This window comes from Drosophila mojavensis, unplaced genomic scaffold, assembly GCF_018153725.1.
Source record: "Drosophila mojavensis isolate 15081-1352.22 unplaced genomic scaffold, ASM1815372v1 contig_36, whole genome shotgun sequence".
Taxonomy (NCBI): Eukaryota; Metazoa; Arthropoda; class Insecta; order Diptera; family Drosophilidae; genus Drosophila; species Drosophila mojavensis.
The window spans coordinates 7,937,606-7,954,548 of NW_025318858.1; the positions used below are offsets into that span (position 1 = coordinate 7,937,606).

A 16,943-nucleotide genomic window follows, 5' to 3' on the forward strand; every position below is an offset into this window, starting at 1 on the left:
CTCAGAGCGTGATAGTGCCATCCTGATTTATGTAAATGCCACAGAAAATAGTATTTCATATGCTTTATTTATTTATTTATTTATATTATATATATACAAATATTTATTTATATATATATATATACAAATATATTATAATAAATATTATATGCTTTAATTATTTATTTATTTATTTATTAATATTATATATATACAAATATATTATAATAAATACATAAATTTATATGCAAATTAATGTTTGACAAAGTTAAAACTTAATACAATTTTTTTTTTTTTTCTACCAAACATGAAAGATTTAATAATATTTTTTACTGTAAATCTTTTATTTCTATTTTGTATTGATATAATTTAATCTCTGCTTTTATTTTACAAATAATTTTTTTCTGTACAAAGATTTGTGTTTTATATTGTTTTTTATTAGTAAGAGTTTTTTCTAACTTGGAATTTTAATAAATTTGTATGGAAAGACTAAATGAGTTGCTTGATATTTTATTTGATATTTGATTGGTATCATATTATGACAATAAACTGATTAGCCAAAATAAATTAAATATATATATTCATGCCAAAAAAAAACGCGAATATTTAAATTTAATTAAAGATATAATTTAAATGTAATTTATATGACTTCATAAATTAAAGTTTTTCATAGTCAGCTATCTCAATCTAAAACTCTACCTAAAATTCGATCTAAGAACTCAAAAACTTGATTAAAGTTTCTTGGCCAGCTAGCTAAGCAAATGCATATAACTCAGCCTGGCCTGAGCCTCAGCCAAGCTAATCAAATTTGCCCAGCTGGCAACTTCAGTTTGAGTTCTGGAGTGAAACGAGAAACAGCAGCGAGTGGCCAGAGGCTGGTCACAGCTGTGCGGCAGGAATGCCATGGAATGGATGAAAGGCGCTAGAACTATTTAGGCCAAGTTGTCACGTAGCCTGCGCATTTTTCCATATTATCCAGCATTGTTCCTTGCTCATTGGAGAAGGTTAGCTGGGCTTTCTTTTTCCGTTGTTTCTCGGGCTTTGTTTCTGCTCTTTTTCTTTTATCTGCATGTCTCTCACGTAACAGACGCATACATAACATTACTTAATTTTCATCCAGAGGCTAACAAATTAATGAAGTTGCATATTTTTGTCAAATTCTTGACTGAGAAAGAGAGGGTGACTGAGTGAGAGAGAGAGAGAGAAAAGGTCAACAAATTGGCTGACAGCTCAGCGTCTGTATGTGTCTTAAATATTTGAATGCGTGCGCAGTTGATAAAAAATTATAGTATATATTTATATATATATATGTGTGTGTGTGTCTGTGTATGTGCTTGTGCACATCTCTTGACAGGGCTCTGCCCAAAAGTCATCATCACTCAATGCGTCGCCTCCTGTCCATTTCGGGCTGTCTCTGTCTGTCCCGCCTGCCTGACAGCTCGCAGATAACGTGTGAAAAGCTTTTGGGCCTCATTATTTCAGCTGTTGCGTTCGTCCTTTTTATTTATTTTCCTTCTTCATATTTATTTATTTTTCTTTTTTGTGTGCGTAATCCCCAACGTCTTGACTGTCGCTCATTTGCTCTGACCTTAATGAATTGCAGCAATTGAATGTGGAAGAGTGTTAAGCATATAGATTGTTAAAATTTGGATACTCTGTATTCCTGTTTTTATAAGGAGTTGATTGGCCTATTCGCTAGTTAGTAATGAATTCGTTAGCTAGAATTCTACGTTTGATCTCAATGAATTATAGCTCTATATTCGAGCTATTCTATAAAAAATTGTTGAGAAATTGCTATTTATTACTTCTCCATAGATTTTAATTTATTTTTTTAATTTTATTTTTTCTTTTTTCAACTGAGAGTTTTCATAGCCCCATATTTACCATTTTATATACACAGTAGAATATATTTTCAATTTGATTGCGCTTCTTTTTAAAGAAAGTGCAACTTTTTCTTAACCCTTAATGCAAACTTAAGACCTTTTCGCATCGCGAACACAATATGCACAAATGTCAGTGTCATTTTCGCGTTATTTGATTCCATAGTGCATAGAGGCAAATGAGTGCTGGGATGAACACACCCCCTCTGCGAAATGAATGCATGAATTATTTAACAGCGTGAATGTCCCCATCGTTGGGTGAGCGACAAGTCTGTCGAGAGCTTGACATGAGCAGCATAAGCAAGTAGGAGGAACACAACAAACCGGAGACGGCCTTTAGCCATTGAGGAATATGGGCAGACGGGCTAGATATCCTGTAAAGTGAAAGCTTTTACATATTTACATGTCAAAGTTATAGGAGATTAAAACCCAGTATAGGATATACAAAGTTAAAATCCTGTATACCCTTTAAAATTATATAATTCATAAATGTCATCAACAATACATAGCTGGGTCTTATAGAAAAGCATGTTTAAATGTAGTAGTAAATAGCATTTCTAGCCTTTAAATTAATATTAAACTTTTATATCAATTTATTGGAACAACCCCTTGTGGCTTATACCAAAATTTAGAGGGTACAAGTGAAAATGTAGTTTTCGCGCACACCAAACCCAAAGCCAAAGCATAAAGAAAGGCGAGTGTATATAGAAAAAAAATGCAAATAGACAACAAAGGAAGAAGCAGGAAATGTTGAAGCTGAGCACTCGCAGCTCAAAAGTTGAGAAGAAAATTGCATTAGAGGCGCGCAGACAACGAAATAGAAGCACGTAGCAGTTGAAATGGTACAGAGATCGAGCAGCCCATAGACAATTGTGTGGCGAGGTTAGAAACAGAGGCAGAGGCAGAGGCAGAGAGAGAAACTGACTTTGGCATATGGAATGCATATCTATCAGGAAAACCTTTTAGGGGCGTTGTCTGTCTCTTGCAGCTCTGTGATTAAAGCAAGAAAACTGAAACTGTTGTACGCCCTATGGCCATGAAAATCTTAGCAAAAGCGCCTAAAAGCGACTTTAAAAATATGTATATAATTTACATAGATATAAGACCGAAGCTGCAGGGCTGACAGCCAACAACTAACAACTGCGAGTTAGCTACTTTAACAGCGACTGTCAACAGCTGTGACTCGCTGTGGCAGCCATTGTTGTTTTGTGTTTGTCTATTTGTTGTCGTTGTTGTTGCTGTTTGTCTTTCTGCCTTCAAAAGGAGAAACCCTTTTGGGGCTTTTGTTTATTTTTGTCACACTTGTCGCTCCGCCAGGCCAGAACAACAATCGAGTGACAGCCACGCCCAAGTATTTTGACAATAACATTGAATTTTTATGACAACACGTTTAGTGTTTGAAGCATAAACGACGAATGCTTGTGGCTGGAATGGGTGGACGTTTTATGCAAATATTTGGCCAATGGCATAAAGTTTTATTGGCAATGCACAAACAGGCAGCAAGAGGAAGCATATGGCAAAAAAGAAAGGATAAATGAAGAAGAGAACAAAAAGTTGTGCGTCATTTTGCGGTAATTACGCTTATAGCAAGTAAAGTTTTGAGGGCAAGTTAAATGTTTTTACTGGGCTGGGGGTAAATGACTAACACGGGAATACCCTGGAAAAAGTGAAGACTGCATTGTATCGTATAAAATTACTTCTTTTATTGGATTTTTATGCTCAATAACATGTTGTGCTATTGAGTCGTAAGACAATAAGCTGCTTCAATGAGATATTAAATACTTGAGGAAGAAAAAGAAACGGAAAAATATATGTATACTTACTTATTCAGTTATGTTATCATTTTATTTGCTATATTATATATACATTATTATATATTATTTATATATTCATATAATATTTTTATTTTTATTTTTAATTTTTTATAAATATGTATGTATGTATATTCTTTTATTTTTATTTTTTTATTTTTCCTTATTTATATTTTAAATTTATTCTTTATTCATGCTCAACATATTCCAGTCCTAGTGCAATTCAAGCTCAAGTGCTTCTGTAGGGAGTCTAAAGAGTTAGTTTAAACGATGCTTTGACCCTCACACTCCCACACCCAAGCCAATTTAATCTATCTTGTTATCTGTGAAATACTGCTAAGCCATTTGAAATTCTTAGAATCCATGCACATCTAACCAAGACATTGGTCAACCATGAAATTTGCTGTTTACTTGCACTGCCTTCAGTTTGCTGTTTTCATTATCCTTGACAAGTAATGACAGTTGTATATTGAAGTGTAAACTTTGACGCAATATCTGAAACGTTAATTAGAAATTAACATTAATGTTTATGATGGCTGGGTGGGTGGATGGCTTGGGCGAGCTTCTAAAACTTGTCATCCCAATAACTGTGCTGACCACAGCACGACGCATCGAAGCCTGTCCAAAGTTTTCACAAGTGTCAACTGCTCGGGGGTAGATGCTTAAAAACTGTGGTCTATGCCTTGGTCGCTCATTAAGGAGCCGAGCAGAGGAATGGAAAAGCGGCTCTTTGGTACTGGCAGCGGCACTGGCACCGGCATCGGCATCGGTCGAGGTCGTATGATAAACGAAATTACGTTGATTATAGCATACTTCGAGGCGGCCAAGTGAAATATTGCCTGTGACCTTAAATGAGCCCCCCGAAAACATTTTTATGCTAGATTAAGCATAATTTTATAATTAGTACGCAGCTAGGCGTGGCTTAGCCTTGAAAAGGGAGCAAAGTAAATGAAAATGTTGACTCCGATGAAACAACATGAAACGAAAACTTAAAGAAGAAACCTAATTAAAGCAGCTGTCTATTAGTTTTGGCAAACTGCTGAAAATTGTATAAGAATTTATGCTAATGGTTTCTTTTAAGCAGCTTTTAATAGTTGAATGTTTTAACTTCAGCGAAGAGAACTTATGCTTATTTTAAAAACAATTTGTAGGCCAAAGCGATGAAGGAAAGAATATAAAAAAATTTATAGAGAAACTTAGTTAATTAAAAATAGAAATAAAATGATTTAGCTAAAATTTCATAAATAAATATAGCTTTTATAAAAATATTTAGCTAAAAATAAAATTAGAATTATTTGAAAATTTCCTTTTATTTAAGAAATAACATTCTGATTTATTATAGATTTTAATTCCAACCTTTTAATTTACTCAAAATTACTAATTTATAATTTATTATATATTTCTTTTAAGCAAAATACATTTATCTTTTTTTTTTTTTAACCCTATAAAGGGTATATTGTATGGTCGACCTCAGACATAAAATTATTCAATTTAAAGTTTTGTTTGTTGACTTTGGCTAAAATAAATTAATTGAAATTTGTATAAAACTGGCTTTTATTACATTTGCCTAAAATCAAATATTTGTTTAGAACTTTTCATGCCTTCAGTCTCTTATTTAACATTTTACATTTATCTTTTGTGTGCTTCAAACTAATAAAAACATTTCTGATAAATCACACAGACATTGTGTATACTCTAAAACTGAAATTGTTGCTACGTCGAATTGTTACCAAAAAAAAAAAAAGGTTTTTGTTCACATCGAGTCTGTTGAGCTCTCTTTTGCTAACCTGTTGCAACAACAACTCTTTTTACAACTCTATTTTGCATTGCTAACCAACACTGGCGAAAAACATTTAAAGTAGTTTCAAGAAGATCGGCGCCTATGAAGAAAAATAATAAAATACGCTCAAAGCAGCCGCGACTCAACAAGAAAGTCAAATTTATAAGTAAGTACAAAATGCCGAATATTTATAAAAAAAAATAAATAGCAAGAAAATAAAAGAACAAACATGCAATATACAAAATTTAGTAAGGATACATATAAAAAATAAATAAATTTTAAATAAAAAATAAAATAACAAAAATAATAGAGATGAATAAAAAATATATGAAATATTTTAAATCTAAAAATATATAAAATCATTTTTAATGTTACATATAAAAATTGCAAAAATTAGAAAAATAAAAAATATAAAATATAAAAACAAAAAATAATTAAAATTTTATATTTAAAAAAAAAAAAGAGTAATAAATAACAAAATATATGTCAGAGCATGTGTTTCTCATTCTGGTATATGTATATTTTTTTTTATTTTTTAATGTAAATCGAGGAAATAAATAAAAAATTGGTCAATTTTGTTTATTTTAATAATAATTATTATTTAATAAATAAAATCTTTAAATATATATGAAAAAAATTAAATTAAACTCATTTTGATTCATTTGATTTTAAAATAAAAATGAATGAGTTAAATAAAATGAAAAATAGTAAAAATACATAATTAATATTGAATTATAATACATTTAAGAAAATAACAAAATATTTACTTATATACATTAATATGAACATTTCACATTTGCGTCAGCTTAATTATTACATTAAGTAAAAATAAATTTGACCTTTGTCGATTTGCTATGGGGCAACCTTATCTAGCACCTAAACACACTTGTTATAGCCTACTTTTAATGCCCACGCACACTTTATGGGCTGTTTCAACCCTTAATTGCATAATGTGCCAACTTTTACTGGAATAGATCAAATATATAGGATACAGACAGTTACAAACTGGTACTAGATTGATGTGCAATATGTAAAGTTTTCGTTTGATAGACAGCTATAAAAGCAACAACAACAACAAAACTAGACTTGTATTCTAATATAATATTATAAATAAACTCTATTAAAGACAAAAGCAGCGGAAAAAACAACGTGCTGGCAACACGGTCATCAAATTCTACCCTCAATGCTGGATGACAAAGTTGCCTGCAAACAGCGAGTAATCCAGTTTAGGTAGACGCTGTTAGCCAAGTGAGTCATGGCTCAAAGTCTCCTCAGCTCCACCTGTTCCACCCGAAGCGCTGCCTGGCTTTGGCTTTGGCTTTTTGTTGCCTTTTGTTTGGTAATAAAATGTCAAAATCGTCTGGCCGGCGCCAAGCTAAATGAAGTAGATGTTGTTGGACAACCCAAACCCAACCCAGCCCGATCCGCCCCACCTGGCTGACAAACTTGCCTCCTGGGAGGGCCACACGGGGCGTAAACGTGTGTACACACTAAACAACATGGTTGCGTATTAATATAATTTGTTATGGCTGCTCCGACATTTTAAATACTTTGCGCAGATTTTCGTGGTCGTGTTTTAATAAGCTTTATCTGCGGCCCATGAAATTTACAGGTAGCCAGATACCTGTGGGCAATTGTTGGACAAAGTGTCGTGCTTTTTATAGATACTCTGAAGAGCATGAATATATTGAGGCTAAATAAACATCAATTTAGATTTATTTATTTATACATTATAAATATATATATATATATATATATATATATATATATATATATATATATATATATATATATATATATATATATATATATAATGTATAAATAAATAAATCTAAATTGATGTTTATTTATATATATATATATATATATATATATATATATATTTATTACAAAATTGTATTTGAATTTGTTTTATATATATATATATATATATATATATATCTTTTTTTTTTAATACTTAAAACAAATTCAAATACAATTTTGTAATATATGAATACATTAATTAATATTTAACTTTTTAAATAACATTTTAAAAATATAAATATTATAACATTGAAATTTCACAAATTAAACAAAAATAAATAAGATGAAAATTTATTATAACAAAAAAATGCATATTTTTAAAATAAAAAATTATACGGATCAACCTTAAAAAATTAAAAAAATATATATATATGGTAAAACGAATAAAGAAGCATATTTACTTGCTTGCTTGTATATTATTAAACGTATTTTTTTTAAACAGAAAATCATTTGTAGAATCTTTTTTAAGGTTAAGGTATTCCATAGTCGAGCTGTTGCTACAATTTGCTTTTGTTATTGCTGTTGCTGTTGCTGCGGTCAGGTGTAATTAAGACTTCAGTTAAAATATATGTGTTTTTGTGGTATTTGTGGACGGTTGATAAAAACATATTTATATTTCTCCAATTTACTGGCTAGACGATGAACTGAATAGCAAACAGATAAAAATGGCGTGTTATTCGATATTTGATATATTTCGTAATAATATATATTTTTTTAATGAATTGCACAATCAATCTCCGATTTCAGCTTGACAGGCGACCTATTTGATACTAATTTCAAAGAGAGTTTATGAACTTTTTGTGAAAGTGTCAGATTTTCGCATTCATTTTCATTATGGCTATCTGCCAATTTTCGCGCTTTGTGTCAGCTTTTCTACATTTATCTAATATTCTCTCTCTCTCTCTTTCTGCCTCTCTCCATGCCTATGTCTCACAGTTTATTCTAACTTGCTTTTTTGGACACATTGAGTTCATTAATTTTGCTATATGCCGTCACCCTGCTTTGACTGTCTCTCTCTCCCTCTCTTGCGCTCTCTGTCTCTCGCTCGCTCGAGTAATCTCAGCTAATAGCATTTTAGCTTTGCCAAGCATTTTTAGCACAGCGAAAAGAAAGTCATTTAAGTGCGAAAAGCTTTTGCGAAAAACTCGAGTTGAAGCTGACAGTTGCTGGGGCCCGGTCAAGGGTTTTGTGTGAAAGGCAAAACTGATTTAACTTAACTTAGTTTTCCTTGAGAAGCTAAAGAATTAGTGCATTAGCTGTGCGAATTTGCACTCGGTACTTGAATTTGCATTAGGGGCAAAATTTGTGGAAAATAAGGAAATGCTATAGAAAAGTTGATGAGAGCATTGAGTGTTGGCAGAGAAAGACTTGAATTAACTAAGAAGTGAATATTGTGTAGATAAGTTTTCCCTTAGCGAAAGTAATGTGAGGCAAGGAATGCTCGACTAGGATATACTCTGACTTTTTAGCAGAGCTGGGAATGTACAAAACACCTACTTCTCATCGAATATTTTTATCTAAAGTTAGTAAACAATTTTGGAATATAAAAGTAAGTTTTAATTGCCTTTTCAATTAAAAACCAAGAACAGTTTTCATTCACTTAAATATTCCTTAAGATATTTACACTTTATAACTGTGTAAACCCGAAGAAAAGCCAATTTGTTTATATTAAAATAAAAGCCAGGGGATTTTCGTGCGGTAATCCCCTGGAAATATGCCACGGAAAGCCAGGCACACCCCTCAGCCAGCCATTCAGTCAGCCAGGCGGCATAAATATCTTAATTTTCGCATTAAGTGCTCGGAGTTAATCGCATAAAATTCATTGGATATTATATATGATTGCATTAAATATTAAATACATAATGCCAATTGCTAATTAATACAACAGCAGCGACTAAGCCTAGGCCATGCCATATATGTATATATATTTTCTTTTTCTTTTTCGACTCGCATAACAATTAATTGGAGTAGATTTCAATTAATTTGGCCATGTTTATGAGCGGGGAAATTATTATTAAATATTTACAATAAAATGCAAACTAATTAAATCTCAATTAAGTTGGCGCTCTGCTCTCATAATTAGGTACACGAAAAAAATAATACTAATAATCATACTAAAAATTAGCAGCCAAATTAATTGAAATATATTTCTGAGGAAGTATTCGAGTAAGAGAGGACACTGTGGAGGCAGACGAATACAAATGCAATAAACATGTAAAATGGCAAAAACACTTCAATAAACAGCACTCGAATTGCAATTAAATATTAATAATGAATGCCAATCGAAACATGCAGCGCGAAGCAAATATCAATATATATTTGACATTTATTGAAACATATATGCATATGTGTGTATGTGTGTGGGCAAGTGTGAGGCAGAATGAGTGCTGATTCAGTTACAATTCAATTATGCGTATGCGCATTTTTAATTAACACTGTTTATTTGCTTTAATTAAAAAGTCTTTTACTGATGCTATGCAATTGCAAATTGTAAGGGAAAAATCTCTGTCTTCCTCTTGTCGCTCTCACACTCCTTCTCCCTCTCTCTCTTTCTTTCGTTATGCACTTCTGTTTGTATTCTGTGCGAATTGAACACAAATAACTCTTGAGAAATCGCATTGTAAGTTTATTTTATCAGATTTGATTTATTCAAGTGATATGTTATGCCTATAAATAATATTTATCGTAGTGCTCTGATTGAAATATCTGCACATGGAATATTATTAAATTTAATTTGTTTCACTGAGGGCCGCTTCTCCGGATCCTGATGCCAACAATTTTCAATTAGAGTCCGTAGCTCTATGCAACTCGGTATCACATCAGCTAAGGGTGGCCGTTCACCCTTCGACGCTTGATTTATTATTGCACATGAGTTTGGATTCTCCATGTGATGAAATGGCTTCCTGCGCGCCATCACCTCCCAGAGAACGATCCCAAAGCTATAAATGTCGCACTTCTCCGTATACTTGTTTCCAAAGAGAACCTGTGTTTGTATTAAGGTCTCATTAATCGATTTATATGGAACATTGGGATTAGCACAACCTCTGGGGCTATATAAGCGGCAGTGCCACGATCACACGTCATCAGAGATCTCAGATCCGTCACAGTACCGAAATCTCCAATTTTCAATTTCTGATAATTTGTGGTTAGTAGTAGATTATGACTCTTTAAGTCACGATGAATCAGCGGTCTTGGCTTCATGGAATGTATGTGATTAATACCCTATAAATGGATGTAAGGACACCATAAAATAGAGTAGATATGTTGTCATATGTTGAATAAGATTGAACCTGTGTAAACTGACGCATCCAGTCTAAGGCCCTTGCCATGGTATACTCATTGTGCTCGTCTCCGTGCAAGTAGTTATAGAGGGATCCGCACTCTGCGTGAGATATGACTAAATATACGGAGCCATTGTGATCGCATATACCATGTAGTTTAATAATACTCTCATGGTTAATTCGGGATAGCTGTTTGGCCTCATGTCGGAGATTTGTATCTTTCATATTTTTGTATATTTTGACAGCGACAACATTCTGACGCCATTTCGCTTTATAGACTATGCCAAAGCTGCCACTTCCAATAGCCTATAGAATCAGAAAAGAATCATCAAGAAACTTATGAGGCAGCAGACAAATTGTCACCTCAATAAATTCAATATCCTCATAATTGAGCTGCTCGTAAGATCCAATAATCTTGCTACGGTTGGTATCTGTGCTATATAAATAATATTATTATATAATTTGAAAATGAAAATCAAGAGTAAATCAAGCGCTGATCTCACCAGTGTCTATCAAGATGTACAAACCAAATATACGGATCTGGACGTTTCAGTTCATCCTGATGCCAACAAAGTTCAATAAATTCTTCTATGGACTCCAGTTCCAATTTTCTTATATCACTTAAAGCCGGACGCATGCCTGTAACTGTTTAAATATTACAATAGTTTCTAAGCGGTCTAAAATTTCTTACCTTGAATCATTTTCAATAGGCTTTGTGGAAGAACATCCATGAAAGTGTAATAGGGCTGTTTCCGTGCGAGAACCTCCCACAAGATAATTCCAAGGCTATATGCATCACTCTGGTATGTAAATGTTTTTGTTCGAAGCACCTAAGGATTTGTACATGCAAATGTATATATTTTATATAATTGGGAGCTGATTGTAATATATACCAACCTCTGGTGCTATATAGGCTACTTCCGAAGTGGACTTCAACATAATTTCAGCGTCGAGAGGACAACAATAATCACTAATTTTCAACCGTGTGAAATTGTTAAACAAAATCATTGAAGAGAGGAGAAATATTAAATATATATTTATATTGCTTTATCAATACTGTTCCGTTTTGAAATAATTTTCCGATATATATGGTATATCGATAAATGATTTCGATAGCAATACAAACTTTGATATCAGATGTTATATTTATATAAATATACCTCGGCAGCATCCGTAATCCAATTAATGGCACAAATTACCGAATATTTCCTCTGATCTTCACCATGTAAATAATCGAGCAAAGTTCCACAATCTGAGTAATCTGATATTAAATATACTGACTCGCTACCTATTGAGACGCCATAAATATGAACTAAGTATTTATTATTTAGCTCAATATTCCTTCTTATTTCCTGTACAAATGATTGATTTTGAAGCCATTGATCGGTGATGTCCTTGAATTTTCTGACAGTTTTCTCCTTACCAAACCACATGGCTTTGTGGGAAGCACCAAAGGGATCTTCTCTGATTTTCTGTGAATTAAAAGTAATGCAGATTAAACTGAATCAAAAATAATTTGGTATAGAGACTTTAGGATATTAAATCTTAAAACAACACAATCGCATCAGAAAGTAAATGTCAATGTAGATGTTAAGTATTACCTTGCAGATCTTGATATCCTCAAAGTCTACGATTGCTCCGATATTAGCCTTTAATAGTTGATCAAAATCTGTATAATCCTCTTGTGAGCTGCAATCAAATAGTTGATTTTAACGATTATTTCTTTCAATTGCTTATATTCCGCTCACAGGATGTGATTCAGCGTATGTATGACCTCTTGAATATAGGGTCTCTTATATGGATTTGAGTCCCAACAGTGTTGAATTAACCTCTTTAAGTCGTCGGTGATTGATATTTTTATATTGTTTATTTCCGGGCGTTCTCCTAAGTAAACAATGATAACAGTAATATGATATATGATATTATCAATTAAAATACCTCTCAACACCGCCTCAAATATTTCATCCGTTGTATAATCAGTGTGGTAAAAGGGCTTTTTACGCGTTAATAGTTCCCAAATGGTGATACCTATATTGCATATATCAGTGCTGCCTGTATAATCTATTCTTTGATTTTTTCTTGCCAACGGTGAATATTTCTTACATTTACTGGGTAGTACAAGGATCTTTAAATGGCGATAATTATTCGTTAACATAAGAAAATTAGGCGTCAAATTATAATTTGTCGATGTGGGATGAATCCATAGATGCAAGTACCTAAAACCCTAAAAAAAACGTGAATTGAGAAATGCGTTAGATGGGCAAATGCAACTGTTGAAATACCTTTGCTGCCTGATGCATCCAATCGAGGGCATTACGTAATGAATATTCCCTTTGCTCGTCGCCGTGCAGCAGTTGCTGCAGTGATCCACAGTCCGCATATTCCAGTAGTAGGTGATCATGGTAAATTTTAACATATTGGACAACATTCTTATGATTGAGACTAAGCAGCAATTCTGTATCACTTAAATTAATATCAAATGCGCTATGTACAAGTGCGACTGAATTTAGAGGCTTCACATTCCATTTGCATCTAACGGCCGTTCCAAAGGCTCCGTAGTCTACAACCTGTAAGATTTCTTGCTCAATCCGAACTGTACTTTATGATCAACTGAAACGCACCTCTTCGAATGAGCTATCTTGAAACATGTTTGCCATTTCGGCTATCTGATTTCCTTTTGCGTGAGTAATCAGAGAATCAACAGCATATAGAAATTATACAAGAGAAGCAAAGAGTCAACTTTTCGATTTGACAGACTGCTGAGCACTGAAGCTATTGCCGATTTCCTAGAATTATACCCAGGTAGTACAATCTTATCAATCTATTGCATAAATAAATGGCAGTGCAAACTAATACAGTGAAGTTTGAATTGGAATTAGAGACTTATGAATTTACGACGAAAAGTATATAGCAATGAATATCTATGCTACTCAAACGTATTCACTTGAAAAATATTCAGATCGGATGTAGTCTTTGTTGGGCAGCAACATTTTCTACCCATGCACAGTGGGAACAATATTTATAACTTTCGATCACGTAGACCACAGCTCTAATAAATACTGTTGAGATCACGCCAGTTCATGTGGACAGTTAGATAGACAGACGACTCGGCTCGTCAAGAATATATGTATGTATATGTATATACTTTATTTACATAAAGACATATTAACAAAATCATAAAATTTTGATTACCCATTCTCAATGGATATACAACTTTAGAGTTCTGAGAACAGAACATTAACATTTAACATTTAACATTTAAAATTAATACGAATATCAAAAATAGAATGCAGCCAAAAAAGTTATATTAGTTCATTTTTTATTCGAATTGTTTTTATTTTTATATATTATTATGTTGCTATAAATATTAAAATAAAATATTTATAATAAAAAGTAAATTATTAATTTTTCTAATATAATTTTTTATACAGCAAAAATAGTATATTTATAATATATTATATGTAATAAATTATAAATATTCTAATTCATTCATTCATTCATTCATTCATTCATTCATAGTAAAAAATTATTAGTACAAATTAATTTGCTACTATTTATAAAAAAAATATTTTATCTTTTGGTGTATAGTAAAATACCTATCATAGGGTATTTTGCTAGTCGAGCCCACCAACGAAGAACTCAAATTAAAATTTTAATTACATAATGGAAGCAAGTCAATTAACGGTGCAAAGTTGGGCGAACCCAAAAGTGTTTGAGCAAACACAAACAAAATGGCCGACACTTTAAAAGCTTTCACCATTAAAAGTTTTTTCTGCGAATCTCAGAAAGAGACAGAGAAAAGGAGAATGAGAGGGAGAGAGAGAGAGCACAAAGGCCATCAGCGAAGTATAAGCGGATATTGTGAATTATTGTTTACGATGACAAATCACCACAGGGAGTTTATCGCACAAAGTGCAAAAGAGGGCGTGGCAAGTGCAGTCTATAGAAGCATGACTACAGCTAGAGCCCAAAAGGCATTAATCTTTGATGCAGCCGTTCGCCAAGAGTGCCAGGCCAACAATTCATGAGGGTCTACAAATTGTACTGATGTCCAATAAAGAAGCTGAGCAATGATTCCCTATGTGGCTTAAGATGAAATATGAGCACAAAGTGTAAAGGAAATTTATGTTGAAGTGCCAAGGCAATTGCAATTGCTTGGGCCAATGAAACAGGAACAGTTGGAATAGTTGAAAAAGAAAAGAGAATAAATAGTTTGATGCGTTGCATTAATAGGTTTTCAATAAGAGAGAGTTGATGTGCTTATTATGCTAGTCTTGCCGATATATATGTATATATGTAATATATGTATATAATATTCAATAAGATTTGCCATTTAATTTTGTATATCCCAAGGGCTGTCGAAAGTGTGGGAAGAATTTTCTAAAATATACACAAAGTGTGTCTTAGCTTAGTTGAAATTTTATTGATTTTTCTATGTATTTGCATATTAATAAATTTAAATATTTATTTTGTTTATATTTTCCCGCTACAATCCTTTGTTTTGTCAATTTAAGCACAATTCTAGAAGTTTTTCCTGAGTTTAGGATTTTGCTGCAATACACAACGCATTAATTATGCATGCAAGCAGTAGGGTCAGCTCGAATTTTACTTGCAAGCAGAACGTTGCAAGAGCAGAGACAGAAAAGGAAATACATACATATATACACTTGAAGACAAAGAGAGAGAGAGAGAGCAGGGAGAGAGTGAAACTGATAGCTGCGGCTAGTTTTTGGCTAAAATGCTTGCCATGTTCACACGTTGCACAGCCAACGGGGCGAAGAGTTATGCCTTGTTTGCTAGCCAAACAAGACCACATAGTTGCAGGCAGGTAAACCTCATACAGCCATCGGAGTCCACCCCAAGCACCCTGACCGTTAACTGCCGTTGGCTGTCATCATTTGCATAGCAAATATGTTTCTCTGACCAAAGCAAATGGCAGACAAATACGAATATTTATATATGTATGTATATATTGTGCTGTGGATATTCAATTGTATTTTGTTTAGTTATTATGTGAAAATTTGCCAACACTAGATGGAATTGTATTAATAATTCGTATTATTTATGCAAATGGCAAAAACAGCTACGTAAACGTAATCACATGTGCAACAGACTGGGCCATAGGGAAAAGCTCATCCATAATCGAGTTGTCTAGATTGTTGTTTGCTACGATTCAAGCCAAATTGTTGCTAAAATTCAATGTTGGGGGAAAAACTATGCTTATCTACTTTGGGCCTAACTTGATTTGCGTCTAATTCGATTGCAATTTGGGCGGACAACGTCTAATCGAATTTTTTGAGTAAGGGAAAAAAGGGAAATACATATGGTATATACATACATACATATATATGCTGATATCAAAAATTTGGTATTTTACCAAATTATCTTAAAGTCAAAAGCCGATGAACTATAAACATATCTATACCAAATATTAAATAAAATTTACCGGATATTTATCTGCAAATATAGATTATATACAGTAACTCTAAAGTATACGGGATGTAATATATGTATATATGTATAATACTCTGTATGTTTGTGTATAACTCAATATTTCGCTGTTTTTCTTTCAATGAGAATGCATAAATTTAATTAATTTCATGTTTTTTTTTTTTTTTTTTTTTTTTTTTTATTGAACTAGTCTTAAAAACTGTTGTCAGTGCAAACAATGGGAGTAAATTATGCAAACAGTGATTGTGAAATATGCACTGATGCGTGGAACCGATAAACAAGAGAGTCAAACACTATTATAATATGTATAAAAATATTTAAAGAATTCAATTAAATTATGCACTCATCCAACTAACAAGAAACAAGAATCAAAGTTCATTAAACAGATGGAAACTCTACTAAAAGCGAGGGAGTGACGCAGGGAGAGAGCAGCGGGGAGCTGTATGAAAGCTGTTGAAACAGATAGCAAAAATAACAAACAAAAATCCAATTACTGGCCAAAAAGCACGCACAAAAACCAAAAGCCGTAGGAATGGAAATAGCAACTGCATTTTGCGTTTTCCACATTTTACCAGTTAACCTCAAAAAAAAAAAAAAAAAGAAAATGAAAAATAAGGAAAATAAGGAAGTCGAATAAATGCGTTAGCCATCTGCATATCACTTCTTCACGTTTCGTTACCATACGAGTATATCTCTTCTATAATATATTATTTTCATTATTTATTCATGAATGAACCCTTCAAAGAGAATTCCATTAGATATTACTTGTGAGTATTTTTCCACAAATAATTTCGTATGCCCTAGGGTTCAATATTCGTGATTCTTTTAGACAGTCCAGAACTATTATTAAATAATTTATTTTATATTACATAAATTCGCTTAATAAAGGAATATATATTCCTTACATTATAGATAAAATACCAGCAACATATAAGACATATATAGAGCGAAAAATCAA

The 16,943-nt window shown here is 32.6% G+C and overlaps 2 protein-coding genes across 12 annotated transcripts in view; one reads left to right on the top strand and one right to left on the bottom strand.

The window, feature by feature from the left end:
- Positions 1–16,943, top strand: part of LOC6576318 (stathmin) — an 86,309-nt gene that overhangs the window by 43,943 nt on the left and 25,423 nt on the right. For 2 of the 5 annotated variants that reach the window (XM_002002273.4, XM_015165107.3), the window contains exon 2: positions 5,533–5,616. The exons of 2 other annotated variants lie outside the window; for them this stretch is intronic. In XM_002002273.4, coding sequence (XP_002002309.1) covers positions 5,533–5,616 — 84 coding nt within the window. Of the gene's footprint in view, positions 1–5,529; positions 5,617–16,943 lie in introns of all 5 variants that reach the window. One more of the 5 variants, XM_015165106.3, reaches the window with a different exon arrangement.
- On the bottom strand, positions 9,879–13,870 carry LOC26528631 (mitogen-activated protein kinase kinase kinase 7). Of its 7 annotated transcripts, none has more exons than XM_044009102.1 (7): positions 11,432–11,663; positions 11,226–11,364; positions 11,038–11,173; positions 10,898–10,970; positions 10,544–10,840; positions 10,296–10,475; positions 9,879–10,236 (listed from the first exon to the last, which is right to left on the bottom strand). In XM_044009102.1, exons 1-7 carry the CDS (start codon positions 11,540–11,542, stop codon positions 9,934–9,936), a joined length of 1,239 nt encoding a protein of 412 aa, XP_043865037.1. In that variant the 5' UTR covers positions 11,543–11,663; the 3' UTR covers positions 9,879–9,933. The 7 variants fall into 7 exon arrangements, 4 of the variants coding, with proteins under 4 accessions (XP_043865037.1, XP_043865036.1, XP_043865039.1 ...); XM_044009101.1 differs by having other exon boundaries at positions 11,038–11,179; XR_006357278.1 differs by lacking the exons at positions 9,879–10,236; positions 10,296–10,475; positions 10,544–10,840; positions 10,898–10,970; positions 11,038–11,173 and adding exons at positions 12,136–12,223; positions 12,283–12,562; positions 12,638–12,758; positions 12,817–13,101; positions 13,156–13,870 and having other exon boundaries at positions 11,178–11,364; positions 11,432–12,006.